This window comes from Trichosurus vulpecula, chromosome 1, assembly GCF_011100635.1.
Source record: "Trichosurus vulpecula isolate mTriVul1 chromosome 1, mTriVul1.pri, whole genome shotgun sequence".
Lineage (NCBI taxonomy): Eukaryota > Metazoa > Chordata > Mammalia > Diprotodontia > Phalangeridae > Trichosurus > Trichosurus vulpecula.
The window spans coordinates 565376971-565394046 of record NC_050573.1 but is presented as its reverse complement, the minus strand read 5'-3'; the positions used below and the strand labels follow the sequence as shown (position 1 = coordinate 565394046).

General features: G+C 39.4%; 1 protein-coding gene across 2 annotated transcripts; it reads right to left on the bottom strand.

The window, feature by feature from the left end:
- Positions 1 to 256: 256 nt before the first annotated feature.
- Positions 257 to 16732, bottom strand: FAM240A (family with sequence similarity 240 member A). 2 transcript variants are annotated; one of them, XM_036740499.1, is made up of 2 exons: positions 16590 to 16732; positions 257 to 895 (listed from the first exon to the last, which is right to left on the bottom strand). In XM_036740499.1, the coding sequence occupies exons 1-2, from the start codon at positions 16730 to 16732 to the stop codon at positions 805 to 807; spliced, it is 234 nt and encodes a 77-aa protein (XP_036596394.1). In that variant the 3' UTR covers positions 257 to 804. The 2 variants fall into 2 exon arrangements, 1 of the variants encoding a protein (XP_036596394.1); XR_005009282.1 differs by lacking the exon at positions 16590 to 16732 and adding an exon at positions 5791 to 5935 and having other exon boundaries at positions 808 to 895.
- Positions 16733 to 17076: the final 344 nt, after the last annotated feature.

The following is a 17076-nucleotide window of genomic DNA, read 5'->3' as shown; positions in this document are numbered from 1 at the left end:
ATCACTTCATTTACTATTATATTTGTTTAAATGTTGTTTTTTTTTAAACTGTAATGCAGCCCAAGTTTGACTGGTAAAAACATACATATGGGGGAGGGGATCTTGTGAGCCGTAGCTTTGAGTGGGTGCTGACCCACAGTGACTCAAAACTGGTTTAGCTTTCCAGGGGCACATTGTGAAGGAATGCCCCAACCACTTTAGACGTTTTGGTAAAAGCAGAGCCAAAAAGCATAAAGAGAACAGAAAATTAGATTGATTCATTTCCCAGCTACATTTTTAATGAATTGCTTACAGTTTGTGCAGTAGGTACCTTCCTGTATTCACCAAACAAAGGAAAGAAAGGAGGAAGGATGAAAGGAAGAAAGATAATCTCAAGAATCTAATTTTCCAGGAGAAACGGCAAAAGAGAATTATCATCTATTGTTAGGGATGTTACCATTAAGATTGGTGCCTCCTGTTCTTGAAATGTAAAGGATTTTGATTTTAAAATGAGAGGATAATTATATGGAAATGAATTCTGGTGCCTAGATGTTTGAAACTTTTATATGGTGCTAATCCAGAGCACTGCCTCCATTAGTTAAGTCTGGAGCTCTTTGATAGATTTGAGGTTCTGTATACACAGAATATTGGATTGGTTAATAGCTTCCATTAACACTAGAAGAGGTTTCACATTCTAATCCCCTCACAAATGGGAAAACAAATACAACTCATTCCATTTAGTAAATCAAAGTAATTCAGGCATTTGCACTGGATTCCCCAAGAAAAGCAACTTCAGTTCCTTATTCTCTCAAACGTAGAAAGCTTTCAGTTGGCATTGGTGGGCTTTTCATTCTCATCAGGGTTGTCCAGCATTTTTAACCTTTTTTCCAGCATCTGCTTCCATTCGTCTCTGAGTCTAAGAAGAGGAAACAAATCATATAGATAGTCAATACATTTATCTTGATGTCTCAAGGTCCAGAAAAGTCCTCTTAGACCATACACGGTTTCATCATGGGGGCCGTATATTGACTTAGACACCATGGTATAAACAATTTGGTTTGTTTTCTTGTTAATGTGCTTTTAAACATTCATAATCTCAGTGGACAAAGAACTAAAGGAACTAAGGGGAAGAATGACCATCAGGAAAAATATCGTTGGAAAAATGTCATTTTAGGAACTCCAGAAAAAAAGTTAAATAAAAGCTGTTTTATCCAAATTTGGTGTGATCAAAATAAAACTAAAGTCTGCTCATTTTTAAAGAGCAGAGAAGCGATGGATGAGAGTTTTCACTTCTTAAAAGGCTTTTGTCAAACACTCTTATCTAACAATTCTGAAACTGTTAGAAGCCTGTCTGTGCAGTCATCCTTGGCAATATCATTAGTATCTGACATCCAGTTACCTTCTAAATGTATGGAATTTAAGTGGACGGGCAGATGAAAGGTTGGAAAAATGATTCCCCAATATCACCATTCTATAATTTGGTCCCTGAGAAAAGAAAAGTTCCCAATGCATCAGATTGAGGAGGTGGCTTTCTATTATAAAGAGAGCAAGACCCTCTTAATTCAAAACTGAATTGGCCTTTGGAAAGAGAAAGGAGGATATTTCTACTGACCTTCAGATCTTAAGGAACTTGGGATGGAGAATAGAAGACATTGCCCCAACACTCATGTGGGAGTAGCCAGTGAGAAGAAATACATGAAAAAGTGAGCTGACATTTTTACCAAATTTTCTTCCTCTGCTACTTCTTGATAGCTTCTACTAAATACCTCTCTCCCTTGTTTTCTCTTTTTTGAATAAACTTGTGTGTCATGATTTGGAAGGAACCTCAGAGGTTCCCTACCACCTGCCTCAATTCAAGTTGAACACAAATTCTTTTTATACAGTTCTGAAAAAAGTAATCATGCAAACACTACATAGAGAAGTCTAATGAAGGGAGAAACCCACTGCCTTCTGGAAAAGCTCATTCCACTTTGGGATGGTTCTAATCATTAGGAGGTTTTTAGTCACACTGAGCTAAATCTGCTTCTTTCCAACTTCTATCCATTTCTTCTGGTTCTGCCTTCCAAGGGCAATCAGAACAAGTTGCACTCATCTTCAATATTACAGTCCTTCAAATACTTTGAAAGACATGTAGAATGTACTCCATAAATCCATTCTGTTTGAAAATAAACATCCTTTCTCACCTCCTCCTCTTTTTTAGTGCTTTTTAAAATTTCTTTTAAATTCTCTTAAAATAGCCTTTTTTTGCATTAATTTCATTTCTGAATAAACTTCTTGCTCCACTTAGCAAGCTTTACAATGTTAATATATGGCTAGGTCAAAGTGGAGGTACAGTTTAACAATTAAGAGCACTGAAAAAAATGAAAAGAAACTAAGCAAAGCTAACCAATACATCAGCTGAGACTGGTGGCATATACAATACCCTACCCCTAAGACCCCCACCTCTACAAAGAAGGGACAAACTTAATCATGATACTTACGTAGCTTTCAGTTTCTTTTCTGGTTATTCTTTCTCTTTACATTGCTGTGACATTGGATAATGTATACCTGGCTCAATTTACTTCATGCTGTATTACTTCAAAGAAGTCTTCTCATGCCTCTTTGACTTTTCCATAGGCATCATTTTTTATGATGCATAAATATCATATTTCATTCATGTGCCAAAATTTGTTTAGGTATTCCTCAATTGATGCCACCTAGTGTTTTATTTGGTTTTTTATTTTGCTTTTTTAACAAAGAAAGGTCTAGTTTTGCTTCTTCCTATACTCCTACTTCCCCATTAGAAAAAAAGAAAAGTCCTTGTAACAAATATACCTAATGAAGCAAAACAAATTATCCCATTGATCATGTCCAAAAAATGTGTCTCATTTTGTACCCCAAATTCCTCTGTCAGTAGGTGGAGAGCATGCACCATCACTAGTCTTCTGGAATAGTGGTTGGTTATTGTGTTGATGAGAGTTCTTAAGCCTTTCAAAATCGTTTGCCTTGACAATGTCGTTGGTGTATAAATTCTTCTCCTGGTGCTACTCACTTCACTCAGCATCAATTGAAACGAATCTACCCAGTTTTCTCTGAAACTGTAGCTTTCATGACTTCTTACAGCACAATAATATTACAATACATTCATATGTGACACTTTGGTCAGCTCTTCCCCCAATTGCTAAGCATCTGGTTCTTTGCCACCACAAAATGAGCTGCTATAAATATTTTTGTACACATGGGTCCTTTTCCTTTTATCTCTTTGAGGTATAGATCTAGCAGTGGTGTTGCTGGGTTTAAAACCCTTTGGGGCACAGTTCCAAATAATTTTCCAGAATAGCTAGCCCCATCCATAGCTCTACCGACAATGCGTTGATGTGCCTGTTTTCTTACAGAACCTCCAATATTTGTCATTTTCCCTTTTTTTTGCCAACTCCACCAAGTTGATAAATATGAGGTAGAAGCTCGGAGGGGTTTTAATTTGCATTTCTCTAATTATTAGTGCTTTGGAATGTTTTTTCACTTGACTACCTCCACTTCTTTAAATGTGTAGATTCCTTCAAGCCTCTCTAGCTGCTCCTTTCTTGATAGTCTCCCAAACTCCATTCTGAAATTAATTAATATTTAGTTTGTCTGTATCTTACATTGACTTATCTGTGCAATCTGAGTACTCTCCCAGTATGACGTAAGCTCTCTGAGGGAGATATTGTTTTGTGTCTTGCCCTTATATCCTTCTCACCTAGCACAGTGCCCTTACACATAGGAGTTCTTTACTAAATACTTCTTGAATTGACTTCAATAGAACCAATTCTCTTATGAAATTCTATTAAGACCTCTACCATTTTGTTTACTCTCTTCTGGACATACTCAAGTTTCTGAAGGTTCTTCCTGAAATATGGTGCCTTGTAATGGTCATTGTGCTACTGAACACAGCTGCTTGTTTGACTGAGGAAGACTAAAGCAAAATAACAGATCCTATGCCTTTCTTCATGTGCCTGAGATAACAAGCGCTATTTTTGCCTGCTATGTCCTACTATTGACTCATATCGATGGCACAATTCATCAAAATCCTTGATGTTTTTCACACAAATGTCTTTAATCTATGGCCCATTTATAACATTTTCCTATTGAACTACCTTACTCCTATAAACTTTCACTTAACGTCATATTTTTAGGGAATAAATTTATCATGTAGCTGCGACCGTATGTGAATTGCATGCATAGGTGCTTAACAAATGAGACTGATTTAAAAATGTGTAGGATGGAAGTATGCATTTATTAAGTTCTTACTGCATGTCAGATACTTTGCAAATGTTATCTGATTTGAACCTCACAATAATCCAGGGAGGTAAGTGCTTTTATTATCCCCATTTTACAGTTGAGAAAACTAAGGCAGACACAGAAGTTAAGTGACTTGACCAGGATTATGAGGTCACATTTGAACTCAGGTCATCCTAACTCCAGGCCCACTGTTCTATCCCTGAGCCATCAAGCTGCTTTATAAATGTAGAACTGGATATGGCAGCCAGAGAGCACTGTTGTAAATAAAATTATTTATTGAGCTTTACTTATCTATGCTATTCTCTGTTTTTAATCTGTAAGTATTATTTCTTTCTATATTTAATTTTAATTTTTCCATTTTGATATAAAAAACTGATCACTAACATAGCTGCACATCTTAGTAGCTTGAATCTGCTCCAGGTCTGTGACCAATACCCCTTTTCTATCTATGATCTCAAAGTACATGGATGAGGGGTTCTCTATTTTTTCCTGTCGTTCAAATGGTTCTACCTCTTCATGGGTTTTTTTTAGGCTTCTCTGTCATAGTGGCAGGAATACAAGGCAAAAGTCAATTCAAAGTAAGTGATCAATTAAGTTATTAAGCTAGGACTTAATAACTCCCTATTGAAAGTTGAGTCAGGGGTGGTGAATAAAGTAAAAACAAACAAAGAAAACAAATAAACATACATCAAACATACATACATATAGATGGATAAACAAACTAGCAAACATAAATGGCTAACTAGATAACGGAGTGGGTGATAATAATAATATATAATAATAATAAATGATTGAATAAATTAGTAAAGAGATAGATAAACAAATGAATAAATAAGCAAATAAGAGAGATTTGACAGCTACTTAAGAGATACTTTTGTGTGGACTAAGTGTCCCTGAGGAGTTGGCCTATAAAAAAAGGTGAAAAGATATTGATTATATCTAGGAATGTTGGACTAAAGTAATCTCACAAAAAAATGCTAACACTTTCTTAGATGAAAAAGGAACCATAGCAGATGATAGCTGCAGCAGAAGCAAAAGCAGCCTTTCAGAGAAAAATTTGTAATAGCAGATGTTATCTCCAGGTTATAGCAGCTGTAGTTCAGGAGAAAATCGCGGAGGAAGCAGAGTGGAACATCACTGAGGTGCAGAAAAAGGTCCCTTGGGTGGCCATCACACCAGTCTTTTTAAACCACACTTTTTGCTTTACTCCTTTCTCCCCTCTTCAACTTGAAGTTCTTCAGCCCTCTTTCCTTGTTAAACTGAGGTAAGTAGATTATTTTCCACTCCCAGTTTGAGCTTAGGTAGTGCAAATTAAAAATGGGTTCCTAATGAGCCTCAAGGAAGTACAGTTAGCACCTGCACATAGAGACTTTCCCCATCTCAGTTTCTCTATATTGTGCATTGGCATAAGAAATTAAATGGAAATTTTGGGGGAGTTTTGTGCAAGCCGCAAACAGCACCCAAAGGCCAGCAGATGACACAGAAAAGGTTTAGAAACCCTGAAATGCATAAAATATAGGTATAGTATTGTACAGTATCAGCATATTTTACCTTTTAATACCGTAATAATCCAGGCTTCTTTTCTGGTATGAAGGGAGAGCTGGAATTTTTTACACAGATTTTCCAGATTTGGAGGGCACTGTTCCCCTAAACCCTGCTACATGGAAGGGATAGCTGTAGAGTCAGTTCTGCTATGCAGAACTGCACAATAAAAAGCACAGGACTTCTAGGGAAAATGGGGTTACGGGCACAACCCTAAAAACTTCATTGGTGACATATTAACAAAAGATAAGAACCTGATAACAAAGAGTAGCATAATTTATACATGTTAGATGGTTACTAGACAGAGACAGACAGAGAGATAGATGCTATAATAAATAGTGGGTCAGTCTACAGTCTTAAGTCCCTACTTATCACTGTAATTTAGAGATAAACAGTATAGATTCATCAAATACTACAGACTCACCCAATTTATTGCTAATCCGGTTTGTGATTATTCAGACTGCCTACTGCCACCTGCTGGGTGTCATCCTTCATTTTAATGCTTCCATCAGTCTTAGAAGTTCTCTGAACCGGTAGGTACACTGCCTCATATGTACTTTACTGAATCTTACTTTGATCATGAAAGGCAAAAGAATGCAAGGAATGGTCACACAGTGAAGATATTCCAAAATTTCAGTGAATCCTTCCAAGTTCAAAGAGTATTACTGGTTTTTTTTCCCCCATGAGACCAGCAAAGACTGTCATGACTGATTAGTGCAGGCAACATGTTTGCTTTTTCTTGCTTTGGCTTTGATTTGTAAAGGCACTAAATTTAGTATTTTCTCTTTTTTTAAAAAAAAATTATTGCCACCCTCTTCCAAGTACTATCTTTTGTCCTTCTGACCAGGGGTGGGGAACCTGTGGCCTCAAAGCCACATGTAGGCTTCTAGGTCCTTGGGTGCAGCCTTTTGACTGAGTCACACCCAAGAACCTAGGAAGGCTGCATGTGACATTGAGGCCGAAGGTTCTCCACCCCTGGGTATATGAACAATCTCAGATATGCAGGTGATACCCCTCTGAGGGGAGAAAGTGAATAGGAATTAAGAAGCCTCTTGCTGAAGATAAAAGAGGAGGGTATAAAAGCTGGCTTGAAGGTTAATATATATAAAAAACAGAACAAAACTAAGTTCTTGGCAACTAGTCCCATCACTTCCTGGCAAGTAGAGAGAGAAGAAATGGAAGCAATGTCAGATTTTACATTCTTGGGCACAAAGGTCACTGCAAATGGTGACTGCAGCCATGAAATTACAAGACACTTGCTCCTTGGAAGGAAAGCTGTGGCAAATCTGGACAGCATACATAAAAGCAGAGACATCACCTTGCCAACAAAGGTCCATAGAGTCAAACCCAAGGTTTTCCAGTAGCAATGTATGGCTATGAGAGCTGAGTGCATCAGAACTAATACTTTCGAATTGTGGTGCTGGAGAAGGCTTTTGAGAGTCCCTTGGACAGAAAGGGGGTCAAATCAGTCAATACTTAAGGAAATTAATTCAGACTATTCACTGGAAGGTCAAATACTGAAGCTGAAGCGTAAATATTTTGGCCACATAATGAGAAGATGAGACTCATTGGAAAAGACCCTGATGTTGGGAAAGATTGAAGGCAAAAGGAAAAGGAAATGGCAGAGGACGAGATGGACAGATAGTGTCATGGAAGCAATGGACATGAACTTGGAAAGACTTCAAGAGGTAGTGGAGGATAGAGCGGCCTGGCATGCCAAGGGTCACGAAGAGTCACACATGACTGAACAACAAAAATCTAGCCTTCCTAGTTTAAAAAAAAAATAGACAAGACATCAATTGGATCATTCGTTTCTTGTTGAGTTTTGGTCTCATATCTTTACCTAACTTAAACTGCAGGTAGTACAGTGGAAAAGATTCTAGATTTGCAGTCAGAGGAATTAAGCTTTCTAAGCCTCAGTTTCCTTGTTGGTAAAGAGAAAGGGTTTGAAACAAATGACTGATGACTTCCAGCTCAAAAACTATTTTTCTATGTGTGCTATTAATTTGCACTTGTTTAATGATTTGCTTTAGGCCCAGACCAATTTTGTTCAGACAATGGGCCAGCAGGCTTGTGCTAATTAGTATTTTTGTGATCAAACAGTTATTTTTTTATCGGCCTGGCAGAATTCTCACTGGCTCTGCCTTTCCTTAAGAGTGAAGTCGGTCGTAATGATGCACCTGACAGCTGTGAGTCTCGGTAGCCTGTAGAATGCAGGACTGCTAAACTGAGTTTAGACTTTGCTTAATTTCATTTAGACAATGAGCCAGTAGATGTGCGCTAATTAGTAGCTCGGTGATAAAAGTCTTGTTTTCGCTTTGTTTTTATTCTCCTTAGTTTTTGATGGAATATATTGCTGTGTTAGCCCAGGCTGAGGGGGAGTAACAGATGCTAACACTGGTTGTTTTGTTGTGTTATCAGCAAGGCACAGAGTAACTGGAAGTTACTAAGAAAACACTAAGATTTTTCTTAACATTCTGGTGGGAAGGGGCCCTCAACAGACTCTCTTAACTCTCTTCTAACTGGCTGAAGAAAAGATGTGAATCTGAAGCATCTCTTTGGCCATACCCCCAAAGGGCAAAGAGAAGTACAATTATTCCTTCCACATTGCAGGGCTTAGGGGCATGGCACCCCTGCAATCTGGAAAATAGTGTAAAATGTTTTGGCCCTTTTGTACCAGAGAAGAAGTCTGATTTTTTTTTGCATCTCTTTTATGGGATGTTCGCAATATGTTATTGTAAAATTCAGTTAAGTATTTGGTCATAGGCTCTGTGTCATCTGTGGATTCTGCACAATCCCCCCAAATACTCATTTAATTTCTTATACAGACCCATGATACATTGAAACCATGAAGGGGAGTCATGATACGGAAGGCATAACTGTAGTATGAGACATTGCTAGACAGTGGTCAGGCAGATTCCCTAGTTTCTCTTCCCCTCGTGCAGTGTTGTTAGACTAGAAATGAATCCCCGTGACCTGCATATTGGCTTAGAAAACTACAAATTAACATTATCTATGTTGTAATGAATTTTTATTTATTTTGTTGAACATTTCCCAATTAGATTTTAATCTGGTTTAGCCTGCACCAGGGAATTTTCTCTTGTGGATGACAGGAGGTAAGTTTGACACCTCCGCCCTTGTGAATGGTTATGGGATACAGTTATTTGGAAATCAAAGGTGAAACATAAAAGCAGTGTGTGTAGGGGAGGGGAATTGTCATCCAAAAATACTGTGAGAGGGGCCCGCTGGCTTATGAAAGTCTTTAGGATATAAGGCCGTCATAGAAGACAACAATCCCTTTAGAAAGGACCTTCAGGAATGGGATTTTTGTTTTTGTATAAGAAATATCAATTCGGTTCAGATTGGTTTCCAAACCAAACCAAACAACTTCTTCAGTGTTTGTTCTTGACTGGCAAAGATGGGAAAGTGTCCTTTAACCATGGCGTGTACAGTACTAACACTGGCTGTTGTGTTTGAGGTTTGTTGCCTCTCAGTGTAGGTATCGTTTCTACTGTTGCACTCCTTGTCCATTTGTTCCGTCGTTTTGCTTTTTTACTCATTATCACTCCCCTTGTTTCTTTCACCTTCTCCTACTTCTTGTTTCTTTCAACTTGGGTTCTCAGAACCTAATTGACTAAAGTGTGTCTTATTTTCAGAAACATTGGTGCAAGACAGGAAAATATATTTGTATGACACAACACATAGTGTCAAGCACACAGTAGGTGCTCAATAAGTGCTTATTTGTACGTAGTTGTTTGCATGTCATTTTCCTGAGCTCCTTGAGGGCAGGGACTGTGTTTGCCTTCCTTTATATCCTCAACACTTTGCCATGCACCTAGCACATAATAAATGCTTAATAAATACTTGTTGATTTGACTTGTTGGTCAATATGATGACTTGACAATTCTCTGGGAAGAAGGTAATTTTCCCTTCTAAGATTTAAAATAGAATATTGTTGCTTTTTCCTGTTCTGGAAGGAAGGAAGGAAGAAAAGAAACAAACATTCATAAACATTCAGGTTATGGGGCAGCTAGGTGGTGCAGTGAGTAGAGCACTGGCCCTGGAGTTAGGAGGACCTGAGTGCAAATCCAGCCTCAGACGCTTGACACATGTACTAGCTGTGTGACCCTGGGCAAGTCTCTTAACCCCAATTGCCCTGCCTTGTCCCCTCAAAAAAAACATGCCTAGTTGTAGCCAGAATGGACTTTGTTTTCTTTGAATGACTCAGCTTGCCTCGTTGAGCTTCCCTGGACGCTGGGGCTTGCTCTTCCAGGGCAGGACCAGAGCTTCCTGTGTGATGAGTTGTGGTGCTGGCTGAGGGGAGGTGTGTTAACATGGTCTACGCTGGGGGAGGGGCCAAGTCAAGAACCAATCGGCCCTGGTTTTTCAGGCGGTGCTTGATGATGTCAAAAACTCTATAAGAGGGGAGAGGACAGCTTGAAGATCCTCCTTTCCTTTTCCGGTTGGAGCCAGAGACACCTACAGCCGAAGCTGAGCTGCTGGTAGCAGAGCTGACTAGAGGCTAGTGGGTAATCTTCTTACCGTAGAGGGGAAGCATGTATACGATTTTGCCTTATACCATCTCGCTTCTCTGTGGCCTTTTGGTTACCCTTGTGAGGCGGACTTATTGGGCCTGGAAGCTTTTGATGAAAATATCAAAATGGGGATGCTGGTTTGTGGGCTTGTTATTGTGGAGTGTAAATACATGCTTTAGTTCTCCTGCCTTCTGCCTAGAGAATTCCTTATATCTTGCGGTTCCGGACCTTTTAGGCACATATGAGATTCTCTTTGAAATCATAAATTCTGCCTTCCTAATATATTTGGCGACGAGGATGGGATCTCTGCATAACTGAAATTTCAACTAAACTGGAGATGATTTTATTTAAAGGATAATAGCCCATACTTGCCTACTCTTTTTGTTCTCTGTTTTAGTTAACCTTGTCACTAGTTCTGTCTCCTGCAGGTTTAAGCACCCTGCAGTTTCCGGTGACTGCCTAAGCACGTAGCATTCTTGGAATTCCTGCCAGCTCGCTAAAGAACTGAACTCTGGAATTGGACTCTTTGGGGCAGGGACACCTCTACATCCAATTTCAGCAAGAAGAAGCTATGGAAAATGAGACCTTCACCCCATACCCCAAGATTTTGAGCCCCAATTGTTTGAGGGGGGGATGATGATAGTGTTCTGTGTACTTATTTTGTGTTATCCTTGCTATATTGTTTTATTGTTATGATATTATTGATCCTATGTAATGGATACGAAGATCTAGGGGTGGACATTTGAATTATTAATGATTATTTTGGGATGATTGATTGAAGAGATTATCTGGCTGGGATCTAGGGGTGGATCACATTTGAATCGTAAACCAATATTTGGGAATGTCACTGAATGATATGTTTTGCTTTATTGTGAATGATATGTTTTAGTTTCCTGCATAATTGGATCACAATGTTCTAGGATATATAATTTAATTTGAATTATGATTGGATTGCGCATCCTAGAACATTGTGAGGGGTGGAGTGTAGCCAGAATGGACTTTGTTTTCTTTGAATGACTCAGCTTGCCTCGTTGAGCTTCCCTGGACGCTGGGGCTTGCTCTTCCAGGGCAGGACCAGAGCTTCCTGTGTGATGAGTCGTGGTGCTGGCTGAGGGGAGGTGTGTTAACATGGTCTACGCTGGGGGAGGGGCCAAGTCAAGAACCAATCGGCCCTGGTCGTTCAGGTGGCGCTTGATGATGTCAAAAACTCTATAAGAGGGAAGAGGACAGCTTGAAGATCCTCCTTTCCTTTTCCGGTTGGAGCCAGAGACACCTACAGCCGAAGCTGAGCTGCCGGTAGCAGAGCTGACTAGAGGCTAGTGGGTAATCTTCTTACCGTAGAGGGGAAGCATGTATACGATTTTGCCTTATACCATCTCGCTTCTCTGTGGCCTTTTGGTTACCCTTGTGAGGCGGACTTATTGGGCCTGGAAGCTTTTGATGAAAATATCAAAATGGGGATGCTGGTTTGTGGGCTTGTTATTGTGGAGTGTAAATACATGCTTTAGTTCTCCTGCCTTCTGCCTAGAGAATTCCTTATATCTTGCGGTTCCGGACCTTTTAGGCACATATGAGATTCTCTTTGAAATCATAAATTCTGCCTTCCTAATATATTTGGCGACGAGGATGGGATCTCTGCATAACTGAAATTTCAACTAAACTGGAGATGATTTTATTTAAAGGATAATAGCCCATACTTGCCTACTCTTTTTGTTCTCTGTTTTAGTTAACCTTGTCACTAGTTCTGTCTCCTGCAGGTTTAAGCACCCTGCAGTTTCCGGTGACTGCCTAAGCACGTAGCATTCTTGGAATTCCTGCCAGCTCGCTAAAGAACTGAACTCTGGAATTGGACTCTTTGGGGCAGGGACACCTCTACATCCAATTTCAGCAAGAAGAAGCTATGGAAAATGAGACCTTCACCCCATACCCCAAGATTTTGAGCCCCAATTGTTTGAGGGGGGGATGATGATAGTGTTCTGTGTACTTATTTTGTGTTATCCTTGCTATATTGTTTTATTGTTATGATATTATTGATCCTATGTAATGGATACGAAGATCTAGGGGTGGACATTTGAATTATTAATGATTATTTTGGGATGATTGATTGAAGAGATTATCTGGCTGGGATCTAGGGGTGGATCACATTTGAATCGTAAACCAATATTTGGGAATGTCACTGAATGATATGTTTTGCTTTATTGTGAATGATATGTTTTAGTTTCCTGCATAATTGGATCACAATGTTCTAGGATATATAATTTAATTTGAATTATGATTGGATTGCGCATCCTAGAACATTGTGAGGGGTGGAGTGTAGCCAGAATGGACTTTGTTTTCTTTGAATGACTCAGCTTGCCTCGTTGAGCTTCCCTGGACGCTGGGGCTTGCTCTTCCAGGGCAGGACCAGAGCTTCCTGTGTGATGAGTCGTGGTGCTGGCTGAGGGGAGGTGTGTTAACATGGTCTACGCTGGGGGAGGGGCCAAGTCAAGAACCAATCGGCCCTGGTCGTTCAGGTGGCGCTTGATGATGTCAAAAACTCTATAAGAGGGAAGAGGACAGCTTGAAGATCCTCCTTTCCTTTTCCGGTTGGAGCCAGAGACACCTACAGCCGAAGCTGAGCTGCCGGTAGCAGAGCTGACTAGAGGCTAGTGGGTAATCTTCTTACCGTAGAGGGGAAGCATGTATACGATTTTGCCTTATACCATCTCGCTTCTCTGTGGCCTTTTGGTTACCCTTGTGAGGCGGACTTATTGGGCCTGGAAGCTTTTGATGAAAATATCAAAATGGGGACGCTGGTTTGTGGGCTTGTTATTGTGGAGTGTAAATACATGCTTTAGTTCTCCTGCCTTCTGCCTAGAGAATTCCTTATATCCTGCGGTTCCGGACCTTTTAGGCACATATGAGATTCTCTTTGAAATCATAAATTCTGCCTTCCTAATATACTAGTTGCGCTAAGCATTTTACAATTATTATCTCATTTGCTACTCACAGCAACTCTAGGACGTAGGTACCATTTTTATCCCCATTTGAGGAAACTGAGTCAGAGATTAAGTAACTTGTCAAGGGTCACATAGCTAGGAAGTGTCTGAGGCCACATTTGAACTCAGGTCTTCCTGGTTGCAGCCCAGCCCTCTATCTCTTCTTAATGTTTTTAGTCCAAGTTACAATGGGCTATGATAGAAATGTTGACCAAATATACCTATCATTATGTTTACCTCAAGGTTAACAAATGCTAGTCTCCGTGAATAGAAAGTCAAGTAGCAAGAGTGTTCTTAGGTGGATTAAAAGACTAGAAGACGCAAACAGAGAGAGAACCTGATCGTCTGCACTTGGAACTACAGATGGGCCTGTGTTGACTCCTTGCTGATCGCAGCTTCAAAGTCACAGTAGCAGAGGAGGTCACAGGATCGATAACTCAGTAATGACAGGGTTCACCTACTTGAGCTGACCCTTGAAATGTAGTCTTTAAATCATAGAGAGAAATCGAGACTGGAAAACAGGCACAAAGTCTTTGGACTTAACAGGGAATATCCAGTGAAGTTTAACTGTGAACCACATGCATCTGAGCGCCAGTGCCAGAGAGAGATTTGGAAGGAAAGATATGTGTGGAACACATTAAAAATAGCACTGGCCTGGAGTCATGAGACCTGGTTTCAAATCCTGCTTCTGATAATGCCTCTGTGAACTTTTCTGAGTCCCTTAGCCTGAGGGTCTGAACCTCACTTTTCTGAAGTATAAAATGAAAGGAACTAGATAGCCTCTGGGGCAGCTAGGTGAAGCAGTGGATAGAGCGCTGCACCTGGAGTCAGGGAGACTCATGTTCCTGAGATCAAATCTGGCCTCAGACATTTACTAACTGTATGACCCTGAGCAAGTCACTTAATCTTGTTTGCCTCAGTTTCCTCATCCATAAAATGAGTTGGAGAGGGAAATGACAAACCACTCCAGTATTTTTGCCAAGACAACCCCAAATGGGGTCATGAAGAGACAGACATGACTGAAAATGACTGAACAACAAAGAGCTTCTAAGGTCCCTCCCTTCAGCTTCTAGAGCTATGATCTTATTCATGAGATCAAGAGGTGCAGTTTTAATTGGGCATAGATTTGTGTTGGTTAAAGTGTATTACCCCAAAGGTAAAAAGAAGGTTGACTCAACAGGAACTACAATGCATTGATAAAAAATTTAGAGCCATCACTTCACTGGTTTGAGGTCCACCAGAGAGAAGGGTTGCTGGACCTATTGTAGAAAAGGAAGAATTCCTGATAATGACCTTGGGTAGAGATTTGTCTGTGTTTTTGTTGTTGGATCAAATAAAGTATGTACTTTATCTGATATCTGAGTGCTTGCAGGAAAACTGAACACTCTTAGAGAAGAATGAGTCAAATTATGATGTTTCAAGTGGAAAGCTTGGTGGCTGCACAAGACACACTGCTGTTTTCAAAGTAGACATATAAGGAAGAAAAATATGCTACAGAGATCATTACTGATAGAGGACCCCAAGGTAAACATAGTTTGTCGGGTCAGGGGCCATGGCCCAATTTACACATGGTTTACATAAGGATGATAATAAAAAGGAAGTTCTCTCCATTTTGCTTTAAAAAAAAACCCACAAAACATTCTAAACTAATATGTAACCTTACCATTGATGATCATATAATTATATATATATATATATATATATATATTTATAAATAAATTAGATAAGAAGTATTATATACCTCATAGCTTTGGACAGGAGATGTATTTTTAATCAAACAAGAGACAGAGGCAATTATAAAATGGATAACTTTGATTAAAAGCATGGATCCAATTATGTCACCACCCTACTCAATAAACTCCATGGCTCCCTTTTGCCTCAGGAGTAGATACAAAATGCTCTGTTTGGGATTCAAAGCCTGTTTTAACCTAGCTCTCTCCTATCTTTCCAGAGTTCTTATACCTTACTCCTCAGTAGGTACTCTTTGACCCAGTGACTCTGGCTTCCTGGCTGGTCCACAAACAAGACACTCCATCTCTCGACTCTAGGCATTTTCTCTGGCTGTCCCTCATGCCTGAAATACTCTCTGTCCTCTGCTCTGACTACTGACAAACCTGGCTTCCTTTAAGTCGCAACCAAAATCTTACTTTCTATAGGAAGCTTTCCCCAACCGCTCTTAATTCCACTTAGAGTGCCTGGCACTCAAGAGGCTCTTCATAAATGTTGATTGATTGATTATATGAAACTGAAAAGCTTCTGTACAGACAAAATTAATGCACCTAGGATAAGAAGGTAAGAAGTCAAATGGGAAAAAAATCTTTGTATCAAATTTCTCTGATAGAGGCTTAATATCCAAGATACTTGAAGAATATATGTACATATGTACATTTACACACATATACACATACACATATATACACACATTTATGTATATGCATATGTCTCCAATATATAAATGGCCAAAAGATATGAAGAAACAGTTCTCAAAGGAAGATTGCAAATTATTCACTGCCATGTAAAAGAATGATCCAGTTCACTTATAAGAGAAAAATGGAAGTCAAAACAATTCTGAGGTTTCACCTTATACCCTGCAAACTGGCAAAGATGGCAAAATGAGAGTGACATTCAATGGCATAGGGGTTGAGGAATGATAGGCACATTAATATATTATCAGGAGAGCTGTGAGATGGTAGAACCATTTTGGAAAGCAGTTTAGAATTATGCAAATAAAGTGACTAAAATGTCCATACCCTTTGAAGTAGAGACTCCATGACTGGGCTCATGTCCCAATGAAGGCGTCAATAAGAAGAAAGTCACCACGAACATCAAAATAATTATAGCAGCACGTTTTGTGATAACAGAGAATTGGAAACAAAATAGATGCCCTTGTTTGAGATAAGGGTAAACAAATTGTGGCATATGAATGTCACGGAATATTGCCATACTGTAGGAAATAATGTGTGCGATGATAACAGAGAAGCAGGGAAAGATCTACGTTTATAGATGAAGAGTAAAGTTAAGGAGAGCCCAGAAAATGATTTGAGGAGACATCCTTCAACCTGCCCTTTATGTAGGTGGGAGGTCCACAGATGTTACACATTACATGTTTTCAGACTATTTTGTTTTTACCATATCCATCATTTGTGCTGATTTTTACCCTCTTTAGAAAATTGCTATTTTTTTCTATGGAATGGCTGTCTGGGAGGGAGAGGGAGAAGGACACTGGGGATAACTATGACAATATAAGAAACAGAAGTCATCAACAAAAACTTATTTAAAAAGGGAAACCACATACTTTGAAAGGGCACTTCTTCCCTGACGATCTTCTTCCAATTCCCGATAGCAAGTCTGTTTGCCAATTTCTTTTTCCCAGAAGCTTTTAAGATCATGACAGGTTTCACAGCAGAAGACTTCCCTTCGTATATATTGATTATTCATTTCCTGAAAAAAAAATAAAAGAAACCAAACTACCACAGTGTAACTGTTTTAGCAGATTCAACCTCTACCCCTTCCTGTCATGGAAAATGTAGCTTGTCTGAAAGAGTTGCTTTTTGCCCCCCATGGGAAGGAGGGTAGGCTTGTTATATGCAAAGAAAAGTCACCTTCAGATCATCACTAACACACATCAGTGAAACAAAGTGGGCAAGAATAATAAAATACAAAATAGGTTTGCTTCTGATAGTTGGACAGAACCTGTTGTAGAAAGAATAAGGAGACATAAAAATGACTAGTAGTGAGGTGTCCCCTTGTTTTATTGGAAGAGATGAAGAGTACTTAAAAAA